The sequence below is a fragment of the Lytechinus variegatus genome, chromosome 6, assembly GCF_018143015.1.
Source record: "Lytechinus variegatus isolate NC3 chromosome 6, Lvar_3.0, whole genome shotgun sequence".
NCBI classification, from domain to species: domain Eukaryota; kingdom Metazoa; phylum Echinodermata; class Echinoidea; order Temnopleuroida; family Toxopneustidae; genus Lytechinus; species Lytechinus variegatus.
Window position 1 is genome coordinate 45,549,660 of NC_054745.1, and position 19,517 is coordinate 45,569,176.

A 19,517-nucleotide genomic window follows, 5' to 3' on the forward strand; every position below is an offset into this window, starting at 1 on the left:
GGTCTTAGCGTTGATTTTTTTTCAATATTTATTTATCTTAAAAATCGCTGGGTCTAGACGAAGGTCTAAGCATAATAATAGTGTTATTCAACAGGAATAAGAATAGGACAAAGTCTTATGTTTTTAAGATTGTTTGAATTAATTTCTTAATGACTGGGTCTGGAATAGAGACAACTCTCTAAACATGTGTACTAAACTTTTGTACTTGGTCTTAATTTGGAGGATTGTTGGTTCCTAGATTCGTTGTTGGGGGTTGGGTTTTATTGTTTTTTTTATTCTTGAAATAATTGTGTCTGGAGAAAAGTCTACAATCGATCTCCATGTTATTCCACAGTAGTTAGATTATTGGGTATTTGTTTTAGACAATTTTATTTTTAAATAATAACCAAGTCTGGAAAATGGACGTTTTCTTTGCAAATGCATAATTACAATGTTTTGTAGGGGTCTTAGTATTATTATACAAAAGAATCTGGGTGTGGGGTACAGACATATTTTTTTACTGGGTGTAACTTTTGAAAACTGGTTTTAGATTTGATTTTCTTTATTAATTCATTTCTTAGATAACCTGGTCTGGAGGAAAGAGTACGTTTTACAACTCATGTTATTCCAAGAGAATATGATAGGGTCTTATGTTAGATTTTTTCGTAATTTTTGTAATAATTAGGTCTGGAATAAAGACAACATTCTAAACCTCTTTTTAAAAACATGTTCTTAGGTTCAAGGATTGCTTGGTATTAGATTTGGAGTTATTTATATTTTTACTCTTAGCCTTATTTTGAAAAACAAATGACTGGGTCTGGCTGAAAGACTACGCTATATGTCCATGTTATCCAGCATTAATAAGATTATGGGGTCTTTATACGGTTTTTGTTGTTGTTGTATTGTTATTTATTTTTTTTGAATAAGAGGGTTTGGAGAAAAGGCTAAGCTCGATTTTCCTTTTTTCCACTGGAATATCATTATGGTATCTTAGTTTGGACTTATATTATAATTTTTGAAATAACTGGGTCTGGAAAAAAGACTTTGGACTTACATTATAATTTTTGAAACTACTGCGTCTGGAAAAAGACTTTGGACTTTTGTGCTATATGATAGGGTTTTAGTTTTTAGTTTTAAATAACCGGGTCTGGAGAAAAGACTATGCTTGATTCTCAATTTACTCATAGCGCGTATATTCACAATACGTTCAGTATAATTTGAAACGACAACAAAGACTTTGATTCCACCAGTTTTAATTAACTGGGTCTGGAGAGAAGACTAGGCTCGATTCTCATTTTTATTCCACCGGAACATCATTATCGTATCTTAGTTTGGACTTATATCATAATATTTGAAACAATCGGGTCTTTGGACATATATTATTATCTTTTGAACAACCGGGTCTGGAATAAAGACTTTGGATTTATATTATGATTTTTGAAACAACAGGGTCTGGAAAAAGACTTTGGATTTATATTATAATTTTTGAAACAACCGGGTCTGGAGAAAAGACTTTGGACTTATATTATCATTTTTGAAACAATCGGGTCTGGAATAAAGACTTTAGGCTCACATGATTATTTCTTAAACAACCGGGTCTGGAATAAAGACTTTGTACTTATATTATCATTTTTGAAACAATCGGGTCTGGAATAAAGACTTTGGACTTATATTATTATTTTTTAAACAACCGGGTCTGGAATAAAGACTTTGGATTTATATTATAATTTTTGAATCAACAGGGTCTGGAAAAAGACTTTGGATTTATATTATAATTTTTGAAACAACCGGGTCTGGAGAAAAGACTTTGGACTTATATTATCATTTTTGAAACAATCTGGTCTGGAATAAAGACTTTAGGCTCACATGATTATTTCTTAAACAACCGGGTCTGGAATAAAGACTTTGTACTTATATTATCATTTTTTAAACAATCGGGTCTGGAATAAAGACTTTGGACTTATATTATTATTTTTTAAACAACCGGGTCTGGAATAAAGACTTTGGATTTATATTATAATTTTTGAAACAACAGGGTCTGGAAAAAGACTTTGGATTTATATTATAATTTTTTTAACAACCGGGTCTGGAGAAACGACTTTGGACTTATATTATCATTTTTGAAACAATCGGGTCTGGAATAAAGACTTTAGGCTCATATGATTATTTCTTAAACAACCGGGTCTGGAATAAAGACTTTGTACTTATATTATAATTTTTGAAACCGGGTCTGGAATAAAGACTTTGGGCTCATATTATTATTTTTGAAACAACCGGGTCTGGAATAAAGACTTTGGATTTATATTATAATTTTTGAATCAACAGGGTCTGGAAAAAGACTTTGGATTTATATTATAATTTTTTTAACAACCGGGTCTGGAGAAACGACTTTGGACTTATATTATCATTTTTGAAACAATCGGGTCTGGAATAAAGACTTTAGGCTCATATGATTATTTATCAAACAACCGGGTCTGGAATAAAGACTTTGTACTTATATTATCATTTTTGAAACCGGGTCTGGAACAAAGACTTTGGGCTCACATTATTATTTTTGAAACAACCGGGTCTGGAATAAAGACTTTGGATTTATAGTATAATTTGTTAATTAACCGGGTCAGGAAAAGAGACTTTGCACTTTTGTGCTATATGAACGCATTACTATACGATTTTAGTTCAGAACGGATTTGCCAAAAATCCCTTCAAATTTATTACATTTGTGGGTAAAGTCATTATTACATTTGTGGGCGATCAAAAATTATTACATTTGTGGGTAAAGTGCATTATTACATTTGTGGGTGAAATTATTACATTTGTGGGTAAAGTGTTATTACATTTGTGGGCGTTATTACATTTGTGGGTAAAGTGTTATTACATTTGTGGGTGCAACAACCCCCCCCCCCCCCTTCTTCCTCCAAATTAACGGTTATAATGAGGAAGAGAGGCGAAATGAGCAAAAGAAATGCTCACACTTTTTGTTTGTTATCAATTTTCTTTTATTTACTTTGTTAATTTTTATGCGTATACAAAGGCAATAAATCACCTCGAACAAAATTAAACATGTAAACAATAAGTTGTAAATCCACATACATGTAATACATATTTAGCCCATTGATGGACATCAAGCAAGTAGAACTTGCAGCTGCAATGCGATAGGAAGCGCACAAAATATATATATGGAACATTGCATTTTCACATTAAAATGAGAGGTGTTTAATGAGAGGTTTTCTTTTTATAACACGTTTAGTCAGATTAGGTATTAAATGCAAGGTATCAATCTCTTCAGGAGAACCCACTCTTTCTTTTGAGACCAAAGTTTTTGACTTTTTGTCATTTGACCCTCAGTATAGGGCACACAAGAGTAATTCATCTGCGCGCAATGCATGCCGGACAGGCGTAAGTAAAGATCACATGATTTTGTTGATTTAAATTATTCATTACAAATAGATCAAATGTTTGTATATCAATTAAAAAACGATAGAGATAGAGCTATGTCCATACTCTTTCATAATTAAGGCGTTTGGTGTTTGGGGAGGCTAGACTGCATTTTTGTATTTCATTTTAATTATTATTACCCACAATGCAGTTCTGGTTTTTGTGGCAATGAACTGGCCGAAATTATGGTTAGTCTTATTTCAGGTCATTTAACTTTTGATTGAGCTGGGCAAGTACATGATTTACATATCAATTCTTAATGTACTGTTAATTGTGACTAATGTCAGTGAATTGAAGCAAAATCTATCGAAGGATTGATTTTTAATGATTTTTTGATGAGCTATGATATAACACGTGAGTGAATGGGGGTCTGTAGTACTCATGTGTTCACTTTAGCTGTCTAATTTTGTCATACGTATTAATGTGTGCCCGTCTTACCCGACCCTCTGACCTGACATCGCTCTTAATAATCCATCTGCTCTCTCCTCTCTCCCCCTCCCCATTCTCTCTCTCTCTCTCTCTCTCTCTTCTTCTTCTTCTTCTTCTCCCATTCTTTCTCTTGGTTGTTGTTTCTCTTGATATTCCTTAGATCACTAGACTGATCACCATGGCAACTAACTTCAACCCAGACCAACAATGTGAAGGAAAGGAGTGTCAATCAATCACAGATGTGACGTACTACGTGGAGGAGAAGAAGAGACTCTGTGATGACTGCGCCTCTAAAGAAGGATGCATCGCAAGAATTAAAAGAGGTGTACCAAATATTTATTGTGAAGAACATGATGAAAAGGTAAAATTATATTGTAAATCTCATGGCGTTCCATTGTGTTATTCATGCGCTATGGTCAAACACCGGCGTAATTGCGAGCAACAAGATATAAATGATGCAATAAACGACAATGGGGCGAGACTAACAGTTCTAAAAGAAAAAGGGAGGGACAAATTGAAAGAAGGTCGTCTTTATGAAGATGAAATTGACCAATGCACAAAAGACACAGACACCCATCTACAAGCTTTGAAAAATGAAGTTAATTCGATAATCAAGGAGGCGATCAACACAGATAAAGCCAAGGAGAAGATGGAGGCTGACAAAATCAACCAAGAATTTGATGATAAGAATCAAGTACTTCAAGAACAGATTATGAAGATCAATGAAAAGATTCGAAAGAACAATGAAGAGAGAGAGAAACAACTTGAATTACTCCATACAAATGCACAGATTAGACAAAGACACATGGACAATAAGAAGATTGGTCTTCATAGAGACATTGATAACATTGTTAAAGAGAAGGATAAGAAGATCAGAGAGTTGATGAAATCATTACATGATGACACAAAAACAATAGAGAATGCATTACAGACCATAGATACATTACTAGAAGACGATAAAAACATTGTTAAAGATGGTCATAGTGTGAACATTTCAGTGAGTGATAAACTAAAGAAACCACATTATAAGGATAAAGTGAAACAAATCACTGATAAAATATCATGTGTGAGGTTTGTGAAGGGTGTTGGGAGAGAGAAGTATGATGGTAGGATTGGTGGGTATGATGGCGAGTGGATGCTTAGTGATACAATCAGTGTCAAAGATGAAATCAAAGTCCCGCTTATTGTGGGCTGCTTAGATGAAAGTAATGTGATCATCACCGACTGGTTGTCCGATAGACATACATACATGTTAGATATGAACACTAAACACATCCAGAGAGTGATAACAAGTACTGACACATCATGGGTAGTCTCCTGTGCATTACTGAATGATGGCAAGATAGTATGTGGTAAATACTCTAAAGGTTGTACAGGGAAATGTTTGACTAGATGCATCAGTGTGTATGACAGACAATGGACGAACATCAATGACGTCACAATACCAAGAAACACAACGCACGATACCTCATGGGTGGATGTAGCTGTTGACCGTGATGGGATGATCATCGCTGAGGAGAGGGATCAGTCTAAGATATACGTCATCAACCCAGCTGATAGTAAGATCGTGAATACCATCAAATGTAAACAGAAAGTACTGATGCGAGGTGTGCTACATGTATCATCAGGTCACATCATCGCTCAACCTTACCCTCTTGGTAAGAGAGTACTAATCATAGACAGACAGGCTGGTAAAAGGGAAATCCCCCACAGTGACGTCATCTTGAATGTCAGTGTTGATTCTGTAACAGAGGACCTCTACGTCGTGTCATCAGATGATGAGGGCAAGACGTGTGTGATTGATCAGGTGATGAGAGGGAGTGAAGTGAAGAAGAGAAGAGTGACGTCATTCCCTCTATCAACTAGACTGACTGATCAATGGACTAATGTTGGGTCAAGGCAATATTATCTTTCAGTATCTCGTGTAATGATCTCATTATCAGGCAAGATAATTGCTTCTGATGGAGACAGTATTCTCGTATTCGAAAAAAGACTCACATTCTAAACGAAACGTTGGGGATCAATTAGTTAATACATTCATTGTGACGACCATGAGACACATTGACAAGCAAAATACCTTCCTTTTTTAATAGACACTGAAAAACATTATTTCATAAAAAAATATATACCTACTGTAACCTTATAACTCTGCCTCTTTATTAAATGCTAATTTCCCGTTGTTTGCAAATTGCCATTTTGTTAATAAAACCTGCATTCCAAAAATATAGCACGTATTCTGAAATAACTTTCAGAATAATTTGTTGGATTGGTAATAATGATAATGATGATGGTGACGATGGTGATGATGATGATGATGATTATTATGATGGTAGTGATGATGATGATGACAATGATGACGACGGTGGTAATGATGATGGTGGCGATGATGATGATGGTGACAATGATGATATGCTAAGTTCACGCCAACGGCGAATGCCGCGCTTTAAATCGGCGATTAATTCGGCGTCATTTTTATTTAAGGATGAGGAGGGGGAGAAGGGTGACGATGATGAGCGTTGGAGAGTTGTGGCCCAGTGGATTAGTCTTCGGACTTTGAAACAGAGGGTCGTGGGTTCGAATCCCAGCCATGGCGTAATTTCCTTCGGCAAGATATTTATCCACATTGCTACAGCCGGGGTAATAATAATATACCAAGTATATTTCAGCGCCTTGAGCACACAATCAATGTGGATTTGGCGCTTTAGAAATACTCTATATTATTATCATTATTATTATTATGTTGAAAGTGATCGATGTAGATGACTGCCCAGAATACATTTACTGGTCAGCAATTTGTTATGGTCAGAAGAATCGATATAGTGTTTACATTATAATTCATGATGATAACAGCGTATACATAGCTTAGATAAAGTCAAAGGTAGTTTTACAAAATGATATTGTTATTGATTGTATTTTACATTGTTTAAAAATACTTTAAGTGAACTGCTAAGAACAATTATGCGTGTATCAAGTTACAATTTATTCTTTTTTAACTCTCTCAATGTATTTTTGTGTACGTTTCTAGATACTTGTTTTTCGTATCTGTGGTGTAGTGGGCTTATTCTTCGTCAATGGTGTCAGTTTATATGTTAATATTCAGTGATATGATATTATGAAAACTATGTTACATAAACTCATAATATATCAATTTGTTAGAAATCACAATGCTTGCCTTTAATGGCAAATAATTTACTTTCAGCTTCAGCATATAGTAATGTATATAATAATATGTATCTGATATAACGTGCATGTGGAAAAAAATTAAAAGATAAGTCCAACCCAAAGAATATTTTAAAGAAAGAGTAAAATCCAACAAGAATAACACTGAAACTTTCATCGAAATGGGATACAAAATAAGAAAATTATGACATTTAAAGGATTCCCATGATTTCACAAAGCAGTTATATGTACATTTTGGTCGGTATGCAAATGAGGAGACTGATGACCTCGTGCAGGCACTATTTTTGTATTTTGTTATATGAAATATTCTAATTTTCTCTTCAATGTCAAGTGAAACATTGATTAATTTCATCCTGAACATGTGGAATTAGCCTTATATATATATATATATATATATATATATATATATATATATATATATATATATATATATATATATATATATCATATGGCTCTGTCGAGTTGGTACTTATGTCAAATCTGTAAAAATTGAAATATTGTATATTTCAAACAATAAAAAAGAATAGAGAGTGAGGGACATCATCGACTGTCTTTAATTGTATGTCACTTTTTGTCAAAAATAAGCGAAATTTAAACATGTCATAACTTTCTCCTTCTACATCCGATTACGATGAAATTTTCAGCATTATGCTAATTTGATTCTGTCTGTGTATTCAAATCAACATTTTTTATGAGGGGGGGTGGACTTGACCTTAAGTACATGTATGTCCGTTCTTAAAACGGTACTCCAGGCTGAAAATAGTACGATTTCAACAGATACAAACAAAGCAATGAAAATTGCATCAAAATCGGACAAGGAATGTCAAAGATTTGCATTATTAATGTGAAACAGTTCTAGGCATGTCTTCATGAATATTCAGTGAGCAAACTGATGATGTCATATCTCACTCGTTCATTGGTATTTTATTATTTGAAATTAGGTTTATTCATTTTTTGTTTCCTTCAAGAACCAAAACTACTGGAATAACAACTGATTAAGTGCATTAGATATGCATTGCTGTAACTTATTTCATTACAAGGGACATATATAATTCACACACGTACGGTATGAAAGAATGAAACAATTATGATTACAGGTAATAACATAAGAAAATGAAAGTGGGCATGCTACATCATCGGTCAATCTAATGAATATTCATGATGATGTACATATAACTGTTTTAATAATATATTGTTAAACATTAAAATTCAATCAACTTTGCTATTTGTATTTTGTGTTTTCAGTACTTTGCTTTGTGAATTTTACTTTATTTACTTAGGTATAAATATCTCCATCCCGGAACAATTCTATATTTTTTTTTTATTGTTGCGGTACCAAAGACCTATTCTTGATAGAAGCTCTAATAAAAATTAATTATATTTATTCATCATGAATCGTAAATTAGGAAATTCATCTGATTTCATTTAATAGGCATGCTTTTCAGTAGGCCAGAAAGCCAGAAACTCTAAATGTTTGTTTTACTTTAATTTACCTCCACCGAACATTAATTGTTTTCTTTCTCGTTAATTTTTGGTCTTGTGTAGAAGCAACATAATGTCAGATCGATCTTTCCCTTGAATAATTCATTTCATTTTCTATCTCACTCTGACTCGTTTGCCTAAAATCTATTGTACTAGGGAATATCTTGCTTTAAATCACATTTTTTTGTCGATGTATGTTTGAGCAAACAGATTGAAATAGAAGGAAATAGCTGCATGTTCACTAGCTGAGTGCGAGAATCGTATTTGGAATATCCAGTTTAGTTACCGTTTCACAAAGAAAATCAATCGTAAAATGGTAATGTCAAATCAAGATCATGGTCGAAAGAACATAATTGTTCATAATAATCACAATGAACCAACCAGAATCAATATTTACAAGGAACAATTGATTGTAAATGAGTGTTACCGGTCCACTGATCGTCGATGTTGTACATTGGACTATGTTGTTAAATCACTTCTTTATGACTGAATGCAGACATACATTAAATTTCAATTGCTTTATTCAATGATATCTGTGAACTTGTGAGTGTTGGTCAAAAATAAAACTACACATTAATATTGTGAGGAAGGTATATGTGATATGGTATCTAAACATGAAAGCAATCAATTTTACGCACAACATTTACTGCAATGTGATATGACTGATCTTTTCTTTATTACAAGACACTACTATTGGCTATTGATGAGAGGGATGTGAGGGAGTAGAGCGAACAAGGAGAGTGCACTGTTTTATGGTCATTCATATCACATTTTATGCAGAGGGAAAGAGAGGGAGGAAGGATTAAGAAGAGAAAGATGTTTGATTCGAGAGGAGTGTGTTGATTTGTGTGTGTGTGTGTGTGAGCGAGTCCACAAGAGGGAAAGAAATAGAGGTGAGAAATAAAAAATGGGAGAGAGTTTAATAGAATGGAGAGAGAGAGAGGGTGGGTGTCTGTGAGAGGATGATGGATCCACAAGAGAGATAGATGTAGATGGAGGACATAGATGCAAGGACGAGAGAATGGAAGAATGTTACTAGAGTGGAGAGAGAGAGAGAAGAGGAGAGAGTCCAAAAGAGATATAAATGTAGACTGAGGATAGAGATAAGGGATGGAGAATGGGAGAATGTTACTAAAATGTAGAGATGGTGTTTGCGTGGGGGGGGGGTGGATCACAAAATTCTTCTTTACGACTGAATATGAATTATGAAAATGGAATGTGAAGCACGAGCTTATAGTGACTAGGGCGCTGGATCCAATTTGTGGATCCCTGCTGGAGTCCAGGGGCAGAGCACGCGTACATACGTGTTTCTAATATAATATATATAGCGGAATTTCACCAAAAGGAGGTGGGACGCAGAATGTTTTGATTCATGTTTATTCGTGCAACACACACACCCACATGTGTATGTTGAAAAAAGTAACTGACGAAACCTTTTATGAAACTGGTTCCCCTTTTATCTTAGCGTTATTCCACCTTTCCCAAGGGTTGGAATTTGATATGGTTCCACCAATGATTTTATAAAGAAGATCAACATGATTAACATTGATATAACTTTACAATTTTTGTGAAACAATACCATATAAACTTTGATTGGCTTTATATCGCTGTCACCTCGGGTATATCGAGGTGACTAAAGTTACTATGATACAGCTTTCTGTAAGAAATGGTCCTCCATTCATTGTGATCTTGTGGCCGTTTCATAAAGCTGTTGGTAAGTTGACAATTGGGTAGGCTGGGGATGCAGTGGGTGCACGCGCACTCCCTAGCTGAGGCAGAGGAGTTCCCACACTGGCAAGCCAACGAAATTTGTACCCTTTTTTCTGCATTCAACAGCTGATTTTCCAAAAAAAATGTGCACCCCCATACCACTTAGTTCCACTCCCTAGGATGAGCAACCCCATACCACTTTAGTTCCACCTCCCCAAGATGTGCACCCCCATACCACTTTAGTTCCACCTCCCCAAGATGTGCACCCCCATACCACTTTAGTTCCACCTCCCCAGGATGTGCACCCCCATACCACTTTAGTTCCACCTCCCCAGGATGAGCACCCCCATACCACTTTAGTTCCACCTCCCCAGGATGAACACGCCCATACCACTTTAGTTCCACCTCCCCAGGATGAGCACCCCCATACCACTTTAGTTCCACCTCCTAGGATGAGCCCCCCATACCACTTTAGCTCCACCTCCCCAGGATGAACACCCCATACCACATTAGTTCTACCTCCCTAGGATGAGCACCCCCATACCACTTTAGTTCTACCTCCCTAGGATGAGCACCCCCATACCACTTTAGTTCCACCTCCCCAGGGTGAACACCAGTGTTCTAGTCAAGGCTCAAACCTCCAAGGCCAAGGCTTTAATACCCAAGGCCAAGGCTTCAATAACCAAGGCTGAGGCCAAGGCATGGAAACCCAAGGCCAAGGCCAAGGCCAAGGCATTTCAATTGTACAATATATGGAAAAAAAAAATTACTGGTAGACAAAAATGCTTAGCCTTAGGCGGCATACATGACACACAGGACCAAATGTATAAAAGGTGTGAGCGAGCAAAATTTTTGACCCTTGTACATTTAAAACGAAAATAATTTCATGATAGATCATGTAGATTTAGACATAAAATTAAAATAAGTATATAGTTACCTTTGTACATTTAATTATTGTTCTAGGCGATTCACATTGCAATAATTATTATTACCAAGGTGATCTGATCCTGGCATGCCCATTCTTAACATATGTCTTTCTCCTCTACCTGGGACAGGGGAGGCAGAATGTATTTTTTTTTTTGGGGGGGGAGATCAAAGCCAAAAATGCACTTACAGTATAAGTCAAAATGAGAATTTTGGTGCAAACAGATATTTTCAAAATGAGATTATCAACTGTGTGAAGAAGTTGTGTGTTTTGTGGAAATTAAGTTCAGCAAAGCTTTTTTAAGTGATTTCTAATTGATAAGACAGATATTTTGATTTAGGCTTTGATTTCCCGCTATAGAAAGCATAGCGAGCAAGTGGTTTTGAAAAAAAAAATCAATTTTGAAGTTGTAAAACTCGATTTTGGGTCAATTATGGTGCTAATCACTGTTAAAAGGGCATCCTTGCGAGATGTTGTAATAAGAAATGAAATTTAAATATTTCCAGCTGTTTTTGTAATCATGAAAAAGGTGTGCATCTTACTAAACAAATTAACGCGAGCACAAAACACAAGCTGAAATTTTTACTGACCAGAAAAGGAAGCTGTTCTGGACTGCATTTAGTGACTCATAAATAGGATACATAACTCACCAATCAAAAAATGCGAGCGCGAGCTCAAAAATTTGTATTATTCCGACCTAAAAACTAGACATTCTAAGCATTTTTTGTGTAAATTGAATGCGAACCTTACTTAACAATAATTTATGCAAGCACAATCCAAAATTTGTTGATTTTGAAACCTAAAATTTTGCTCTGTATGCCATGCTTGGCCCCTCGAAATTTTTGTCTCATCATGCCATTGATGCCATAGCCCATTTGGAAATGACAAAATTAAAGTTTGTGTTCAAGTTTACCGAATCTTTTCAGAATATCATTAAGATTTAAAACATTCTTGTTGGTCAAAGAAATTAATACAAGGAAAACCTAATGGAATAGAAATCAACCTTGTTATCATTCTTTAGAGTAAGCTATTTTTAAAGTATGAAAATTGTCAAAATTACAGTCAGATCTGTCAGAATTATTCCTGTCATAAAATCACTATAATCAGTGGCGTACCGTGGGTCACGGCATTGGGGGCACCAGCAAAAACTTGAAATTGCCTCGTGAGCACGCGAAGCGTGCCCAGTTGCCAGGTATACTGACCTAATAGAGATATTTTTATAAGGACAGTGCCAATAAACGGACATGTATCTCACTAGTCAAATAATGCGAGCGCGAAGCGCGAGCTTAAAATTTTTGATATTCAAACCTAAAAAGGGACATTACAATCAATCTTTTGTAATCATGATACGTACCTGTCTCGCTAAATAATGCAAGCGCGTAGTGCGAACTGAAAGTTTTGTAAATATTGACCCCAAACAGGAAGATTTTAAGGACTATATTTTAGGAATCTTTTATCTATTAAGATTATACACATCTCACCATAGTCATCTAATGGGAGTGCCAATAAGCGCTTGCTGATTTTGTTAGAATTACATCTAAACATGCACATAAAGCACTTGTAATCATGATTAACATACCCATCTCACTAATCAAATCTTGCGAGCGCGAAGCGAGCTGAAAATTTAGGAAATTCAGACCTGAAGAGGGGCATTTTAAGGCTTGTTTGTAGGAATTCAAGAAGACCTTACGTAGTTCACTAACCAAATGATGCGAGCGCGAAGCGCGAGCTGAAAATTTTTGATATTCAGATCAGAAAACAGAAAAAGGGACATTTTAAGGACTCATTCTAGGAATTGATGGAGAGCAGACATCTTTCACCAATCCACTACTGCGAACGTAAGCACGGACAGGAAATGTTTTGTATTAAGACCTTAAAATGGGACAATCACTTAAAGTATTCATGAAAACGGAGCATACTATTGTACATGTAAAAGAATAACTCGAAGTGCGAGGAAATATATTTGGTAGTTTGGTGTATATTGACGGGAGTTTTTAGTATAACAGGATTATATATTTCGGTAAACAGACAATGGGAGCACCAGGAACAATGAAGACACATGCCCTGAGCAAATTATGTTTCATTTATATGAAAAAGATGTTGCTAATGTAATGTAACATAACGTAATTATAACATTATAATGAACATTAATGTCTTCTTTCCCACTACGTTTCTCTTCCTTCCTCCCTCTTTTCCTCCTTTTTTGTCAGCCGATTGGGGGGGGGGTGGGCACGTGCCCCCATGCCCCCCTGTAGTTACGCAACTGACTATAATCCTAATCATAAAAATTATCATTATTATTGATACTGTCATTATCCTTATTAGTCATGATTACATCATATTACCAATAAATAATATTAATTTACATTGCTTCTCTTTGTTACATAATTATGTGATGATAATTGCAATTGATGGCACTGCTAAGTACACTTACTGCTTCTGCTGCTGACTGGTAGTATTTAGTGTCATTAGATATACAGAACAAATGAAACATTTATAATTACTAATATAAAACAAATAAAAGTGCAAAATACAAAATGCCTTGAAAAAGCCTTGAAAATGCCTTGAAAATGCCTTGAAAATGCCTTGAAATTTCAAGGCTCAAAATCCTCAAGGCCAAGGCCCTCTCAAGGCCAAGGCTTGAATGTTCAAGGCCAAGGCTTTGAAAAAATAGGCCTTAAGGCGCCTTAAGGCCAAGGCCGAGCATCAAGGCACTACAACACTGGTGAACACCCCATACCACTTTAGTTCCACCTCCCTAGGATGTGCACCCCCATACCACTTTAGTTCCACCTCCCCAGGATGAGCACCCCCATACCACTTTAGTTCCACCGCCCCAGGATGAGCACCCCCATACCACTTTAGTTCCACCTCCCTAGGATGAGCACCCCCATACCACTTAAGTTCCACCTCCCTAGGATGAGCACCCCCATACCACTTTAGTTCCACCTCCCTAGGATGAGCACCCCCATACCACTTTAGTTCCACCTCCCCAGGATGAGCACCCTCATACCACTTTAGTTCCACCTCCCTAGGATGTGCACCCCCATACCACTTTAGTTCCACCTCCCCAGGATGAGCACCCCCATACCACTTTAGTTCCACCTCCCCAGGATGAGCACCCCCATACCACTTTAGTTCCACCTCCCTAGGATGAACACCCCCATACCACTTTAGTTCCACCTCCCTAGGATGAGCACCCCCATACCACTTTAGTTCCACCTCCCTAGGATGAGCACCCCCATACCACTTTAGTTCCACCTCCGTAGGATGAGCACCCCCATACCACTTTAGTTCCACCTCCCCAGGATGAACACCCCAATACCACTTTAGTTCCACCTCCCTAGGATGAGCACCCCCATACCACTTTAGTTCCACCTCCCTAGGATGAGCACCCCCATACCACTTTAGTTCCACCTCCCTAGGATGAGCACCCCCATACCACTTTAGTTCCACCTCCCTAGGATGAGCACCCCCATACCACTTTAGTTCCACCTCCCTAGGATGAGCACCCCCATACCACTTTAGTTCCACCTCCCTAGGATGTGCACCCCCATACCACTTTAGTTCCACCTCCCCAGGATGAACACCCCCATACCACTTTAGTTCCACCTCCCCAGGATGAGCACCCCCATACCACTTTAGTTCCACCTCCTAGGATGAGCCCCCCATACCACGTTAGTTCCACCTCCCCAGGATGAACACCCCATACCACTTTAGTTCTACCTCCCTAGGATGAGCACCCCCATACCACTTTAGTTCTACCTCCCTAGGATGAGCACCCCCATACCACTTTAGTTCCACCTCCCCAGGGTGAACACCAGTGTTCTAGTCAAGGCTCAAACCTCCAAGGCCAAGGCTTTAATACCCAAGGCCAAGGCTTCAATAACCAAGGCTGAGGCCAAGGCATGGAAACCCAAGGCCAAGGCCAAGGCCAAGGCATTTCAATTGTACAATATATGGAAAAAAAAATACTGGTAGACAAAAATGCTTAGCCTTAGGCGGCATACATGACACACAGGACCAAATGTATAAAAGGTGTGAGCGAGCAAAATTTTTGACCCTTGTACATTTAAAGCGAAAATAATTTCATGATAGATCATGTAGATTTAGACATAAAATTAAAATAAGTATATAGTTACCTTCGTACATTTAATTATTGTTCTAGGCGATTCACATTGCAATAATTATTATTACCAAGGTGATCTGATCCTGGCATGCCCATTCTTAACATATGTCTTTCTCCTCTACCTGGGACAGGGGAGGCAGAATGTATTTTTTTTTTTTGGGGGGGGGGGAGATCAAAGCCAAAAATGCACTTACAGTATAAGTCAAAATGAGAATTTTGGTGCAAACAGATATTTTCAAAATGAGATTATCAACTGTGTGAAGAAGTTGTGTGTTTTGTGGAAATTAAGTTCAGCAAAGCTTTTTTAAGTGATTTCTAATTGATAAGACAGATATTTTGATTTAGGCTTTAATTTCCCGCTATAGAAAGCATAGCGAGCAAGTGGTTTTGAAAAAAAAATCAATTTTGAAGTTGTAAAACTCGATTTTGGGTCACTTATGGTGCTAATCACTGTTAAAAGGGCATCCTTGCGAGATGTTGTAATAAGAAATGAAATTTAAATATTTCCAGCTGTTTTTGTAATCATGAAAAAGGTGTGCATCTTACTAAACAAATTAACGCGAGCACAAAACACAAGCTGAAATTTTTACTGACCAGAAAAGGAAGCTGTTCTGGACTGCATTTAGTGACTCATAAATAGGATACATAACTCACCAATCAAAAAATGCGAGCGCGAGCTCCAAAATTTTTATTATTCCGACCTAAAAACTAGACATTCTAAGCATTTTTTGTGTAAATTGAATGCGAACCTTACTTAACAATAATTTATGCAAGCACAATCCAAAATTTGTTGATTTTGAAACCTAAAATTTTGCTCTGTATGCCATGCTTGGCCCCTCAAAATTTTTGGCTCATCATGCCATTGATGCCATAGCCCATTTGGAAATGACAAAATTGAAGTTTGTGTTCAAGTTTACCGAATCTTTTCAGAATATCATTAAGATTTAAAACATTCTTGTTGGTCAAAGAAATTAATACAAGGAAAACCTAATGGAATAGAAATCAACCTTGTTATCATTCTTTAGAGTAGGCTGTTTTTAAAGTATGAAAATTGTCAAAATTACAGTCAGATCTGTCAGAATTATTCCTGTCATAAAATCACTATAATCAGTGGCGTACCGTGGGTCACGGCATTGGGGGGCACCAGCAAAAACTTGGAATTGCCTCGTGAGCACGCGAAGCGTGCCCAGTTGCCAGGTATACTGACCTAATAGAGATATTTTTATAAGGACAGTGCCAATAAACGGACATGTATCTCACTAGTCAAATAATGCGAGCGCGAAGCGCGAGCTTAAAATTTTTGATATTCAAACCTAAAAAGGGACATTACAATCAATCTTTTGTAATCATGATACGTACCTGTCTCGCTAAATAATGCAAGCGCGTAGTGCGAACTGAAAGTTTTGTAAATATTGACCCCAAACAGGAAGATTTTAAGGACTATATTTTAGGAATCTTTTATCTATTAAGATTATACACATCTCACCATAGTCATCTAATGGGAGTGCCAATAAGCGCTTGCTGATTTTGTTAGAATTACATCTAAACATGCACATAAAGCACTTGTAATCATGATTAACATACCCATCTCACTAATCAAATCTTGCGAGCGCGAAGCGAGCTGAAAATTTAGGAAATTCAGACCCGAAGAGGGGCATTTTAAGGCTTGTTTGTAGGAATTCAAGAAGACCTTACGTAGTTCACTAACCAAATGATGCGAGCGCGAAGCGCGAGCTGAAAATTTTTGATATTCAGATCAGAAAACAGAAAAAGGGACATTTTAAGGACTCATTCTAGGAATTGATGGAGAGCAGACATCTTTCACCAATCCACTATACTGCGAACGTAATCACGGACAGGAAATGTTTTGTATTAAGACCTTAAAATGGGACAATCACTTAAAGTATTCATGAAAACGAAGCATACTATTGTACATGTAAAAGAATAACTCGAAGTGCGAGGAAATATATTTGGTAGTTTGGTGTATATTGACGGGAGTTTTTAGTATAACAGGATTATATATCTCGGTAAACAGACAATGGGAGCACCAGGAACAATGAAGACACATGCCCTGAGCAAATTATGTTTCATTTATATGAAAAAGATGTTGCTAATGTAATGTAACATAACATAATTATAACATTATAATGAACATTAATGTCTTCTTTCCCACTACGTTTCTCTTCCTTCCTCCCTCTTTTCCTCCTTTTTTTGTCAGCCGATTGGGGGGGGGGGGGGTGGGCACGTGCCCCCATGCCCCCTGTAGTTACGCCACTGACTATAATCCTAATCATAAAAATTATCATTATTATTGATACTGTCATTATCCTTATTAGTCATGATTACATCATATTACCAATAAATAATATTAATTTACATTGCTTCTCTTTGTTACATAATTATGTGATGATAATTGCAATTGATGGCACTGCTAAGTTCACTTACTGCTTCTGCTGCTGACTGGTAGTATTTAGTGTCATTAGATATACAGAACAAATGAAACATTTATAATTACTAATATAAAACAAATAAAAGTGCAAAATACAAAATGCCTTGAAAAAGCCTTGAAAATGCCTTGTAAATGCCTTGAAAATGCCTTGAAAATGCCTTGAAAATGCCTTGAAATTTCAAGGCTCAAAATCCTCAAGGCCAAGGCCCTCTCAAGGCCAAGGCTTGAATGTTCAAGGCCAAGGCTTTGAAAAAATAGGCCTTAAGGCGCCTTAAGGCCAAGGCCGAGCATCAAGGCACTACAACACTGGTGAACACCCCATACCACTTTAGTTCCACCTCCCTAGGATGTGCACCCCCATACCACTTTAGTTCCACCTCCCCAGGATGAGCACCCCCATACCACTTTAGTTCCACCTCCCTAGGATGTGCACCCCCATACCACTTTAGTTCCACCTCCCTAGGATGAGCACCCCCATACCACTTTAGTTCCACCTCCCTAGGATGAGCACCCCCATACCACTTTAGTTCCACCTCCGTAGGATGAGCACCCCCATACCACTTTAGTTCCACCTCCCTAGGATGAGCACCCCCATACCACTTTAGTTCCACCTCCCTAGGATGAGCACCCCCATACCACTTTAGTTCCACCTCCCTAGGATGTGCACCCCCATACCACTTTAGTTCCACCTCCCCAGGATGAACACCCCCATACCACTTTAGTTCCACCTCCCCAGGATGAGCACCCCCATACCACTTTAGTTCCACCTCCTAGGATGAGCCCCCCATACCACTTTAGTTCCACCTCCCCAGGATGAACACCCCATACCACTTTAGTTCTACCTCCCTAGGATGAGCACCCCCATACCACTTTAGTTCTACCTCCCTAGGATGAGCACCCCCATACCACTTTAGTTCCACCTCCCCAGGGTGAACACCAGTGTTCTAGTCAAGGCTCAAACCTCCAAGGCCAAGGCTTTAATACCCAAGGCCAAGGCTTCAATAACCAAGGCTGAGGCCAAGGCATGGAAACCCAAGGCCAAGGCCAAGGCCAAGGCATTTCAATTGTACAATATATGGAAAAAAAAAATACTGGTAGACAAAAATGCTTAGCCTTAGGCGGCATACATGACACACAGGACCAAATGTATAAAAGGTGTGAGCGAGCAAAATTTTTGACCCTTGTACATTTAAAACGAAAATAATTTCATGATAGATCATGTAGATTTAGACATAAAATTAAAATAAGTATATAGTTACCTTTGTACATTTAATTATTGTTCTAGGCGATTCACATTGCAATAATTATTATTACCAAGGTGATCTGATCCTGGCATGCCCATTCTTAACATATGTCTTTCTCCTCTACCTGGGACAGGGGAGGCAGAATGTATTTTTTTTTTTGGGGGGGGGAGATCAAAGCCAAAAATGCACTTACAGTATAAGTCAAAATGAGAATTTTGGTGCAAACAGATATTTTCAAAATGAGATTATCAACTGTGTGAAGAAGTTGTGTGTTTTGTGGAAATTAAGTTCAGCAAAGCTTTTTTAAGTGATTTCTAATTGATAAGACAGATATTTTGATTTAGGCTTTGATTTCCCGCTATAGAAAGCATAGCGAGCAAGTGGTTTTGAAAAAAAAATCAATTTTGAAGTTGTAAAACTCGATTTTGGGTCAATTATGGTGCTAATCACTGTTAAAAGGGCATCCTTGCGAGATGTTGTAATAAGAAATGAAATTTAAATATTTCCAGCTGTTTTTGTAATCATGAAAAAGGTGTGCATCTTACTAAACAAATT

The 19,517-nt window shown here is 37.2% G+C and overlaps 1 protein-coding gene across 1 annotated transcript; it reads left to right on the plus strand.

Annotated features, from left to right (window-relative positions):
* The first annotated feature begins 4,006 nt into the window (after positions 1-4,006).
* LOC121417904 lies at positions 4,007-5,848 on the plus strand. The gene has a single exon (XM_041611638.1). The coding sequence runs from the start codon at positions 4,022-4,024 to the stop codon at positions 5,846-5,848; it is 1,827 nt and encodes a 608-aa protein (XP_041467572.1). The 5' UTR covers positions 4,007-4,021.
* Positions 5,849-19,517: the final 13,669 nt, after the last annotated feature.

What these genes read in the sequence shown, in the direction of transcription:
- LOC121417904 (XM_041611638.1), top strand. Translation starts at nt 4,022, where the DNA reads ATGGCAACTAACTTCAACCCAGACCAACAATGTGAAGGAAAGGAGTGT.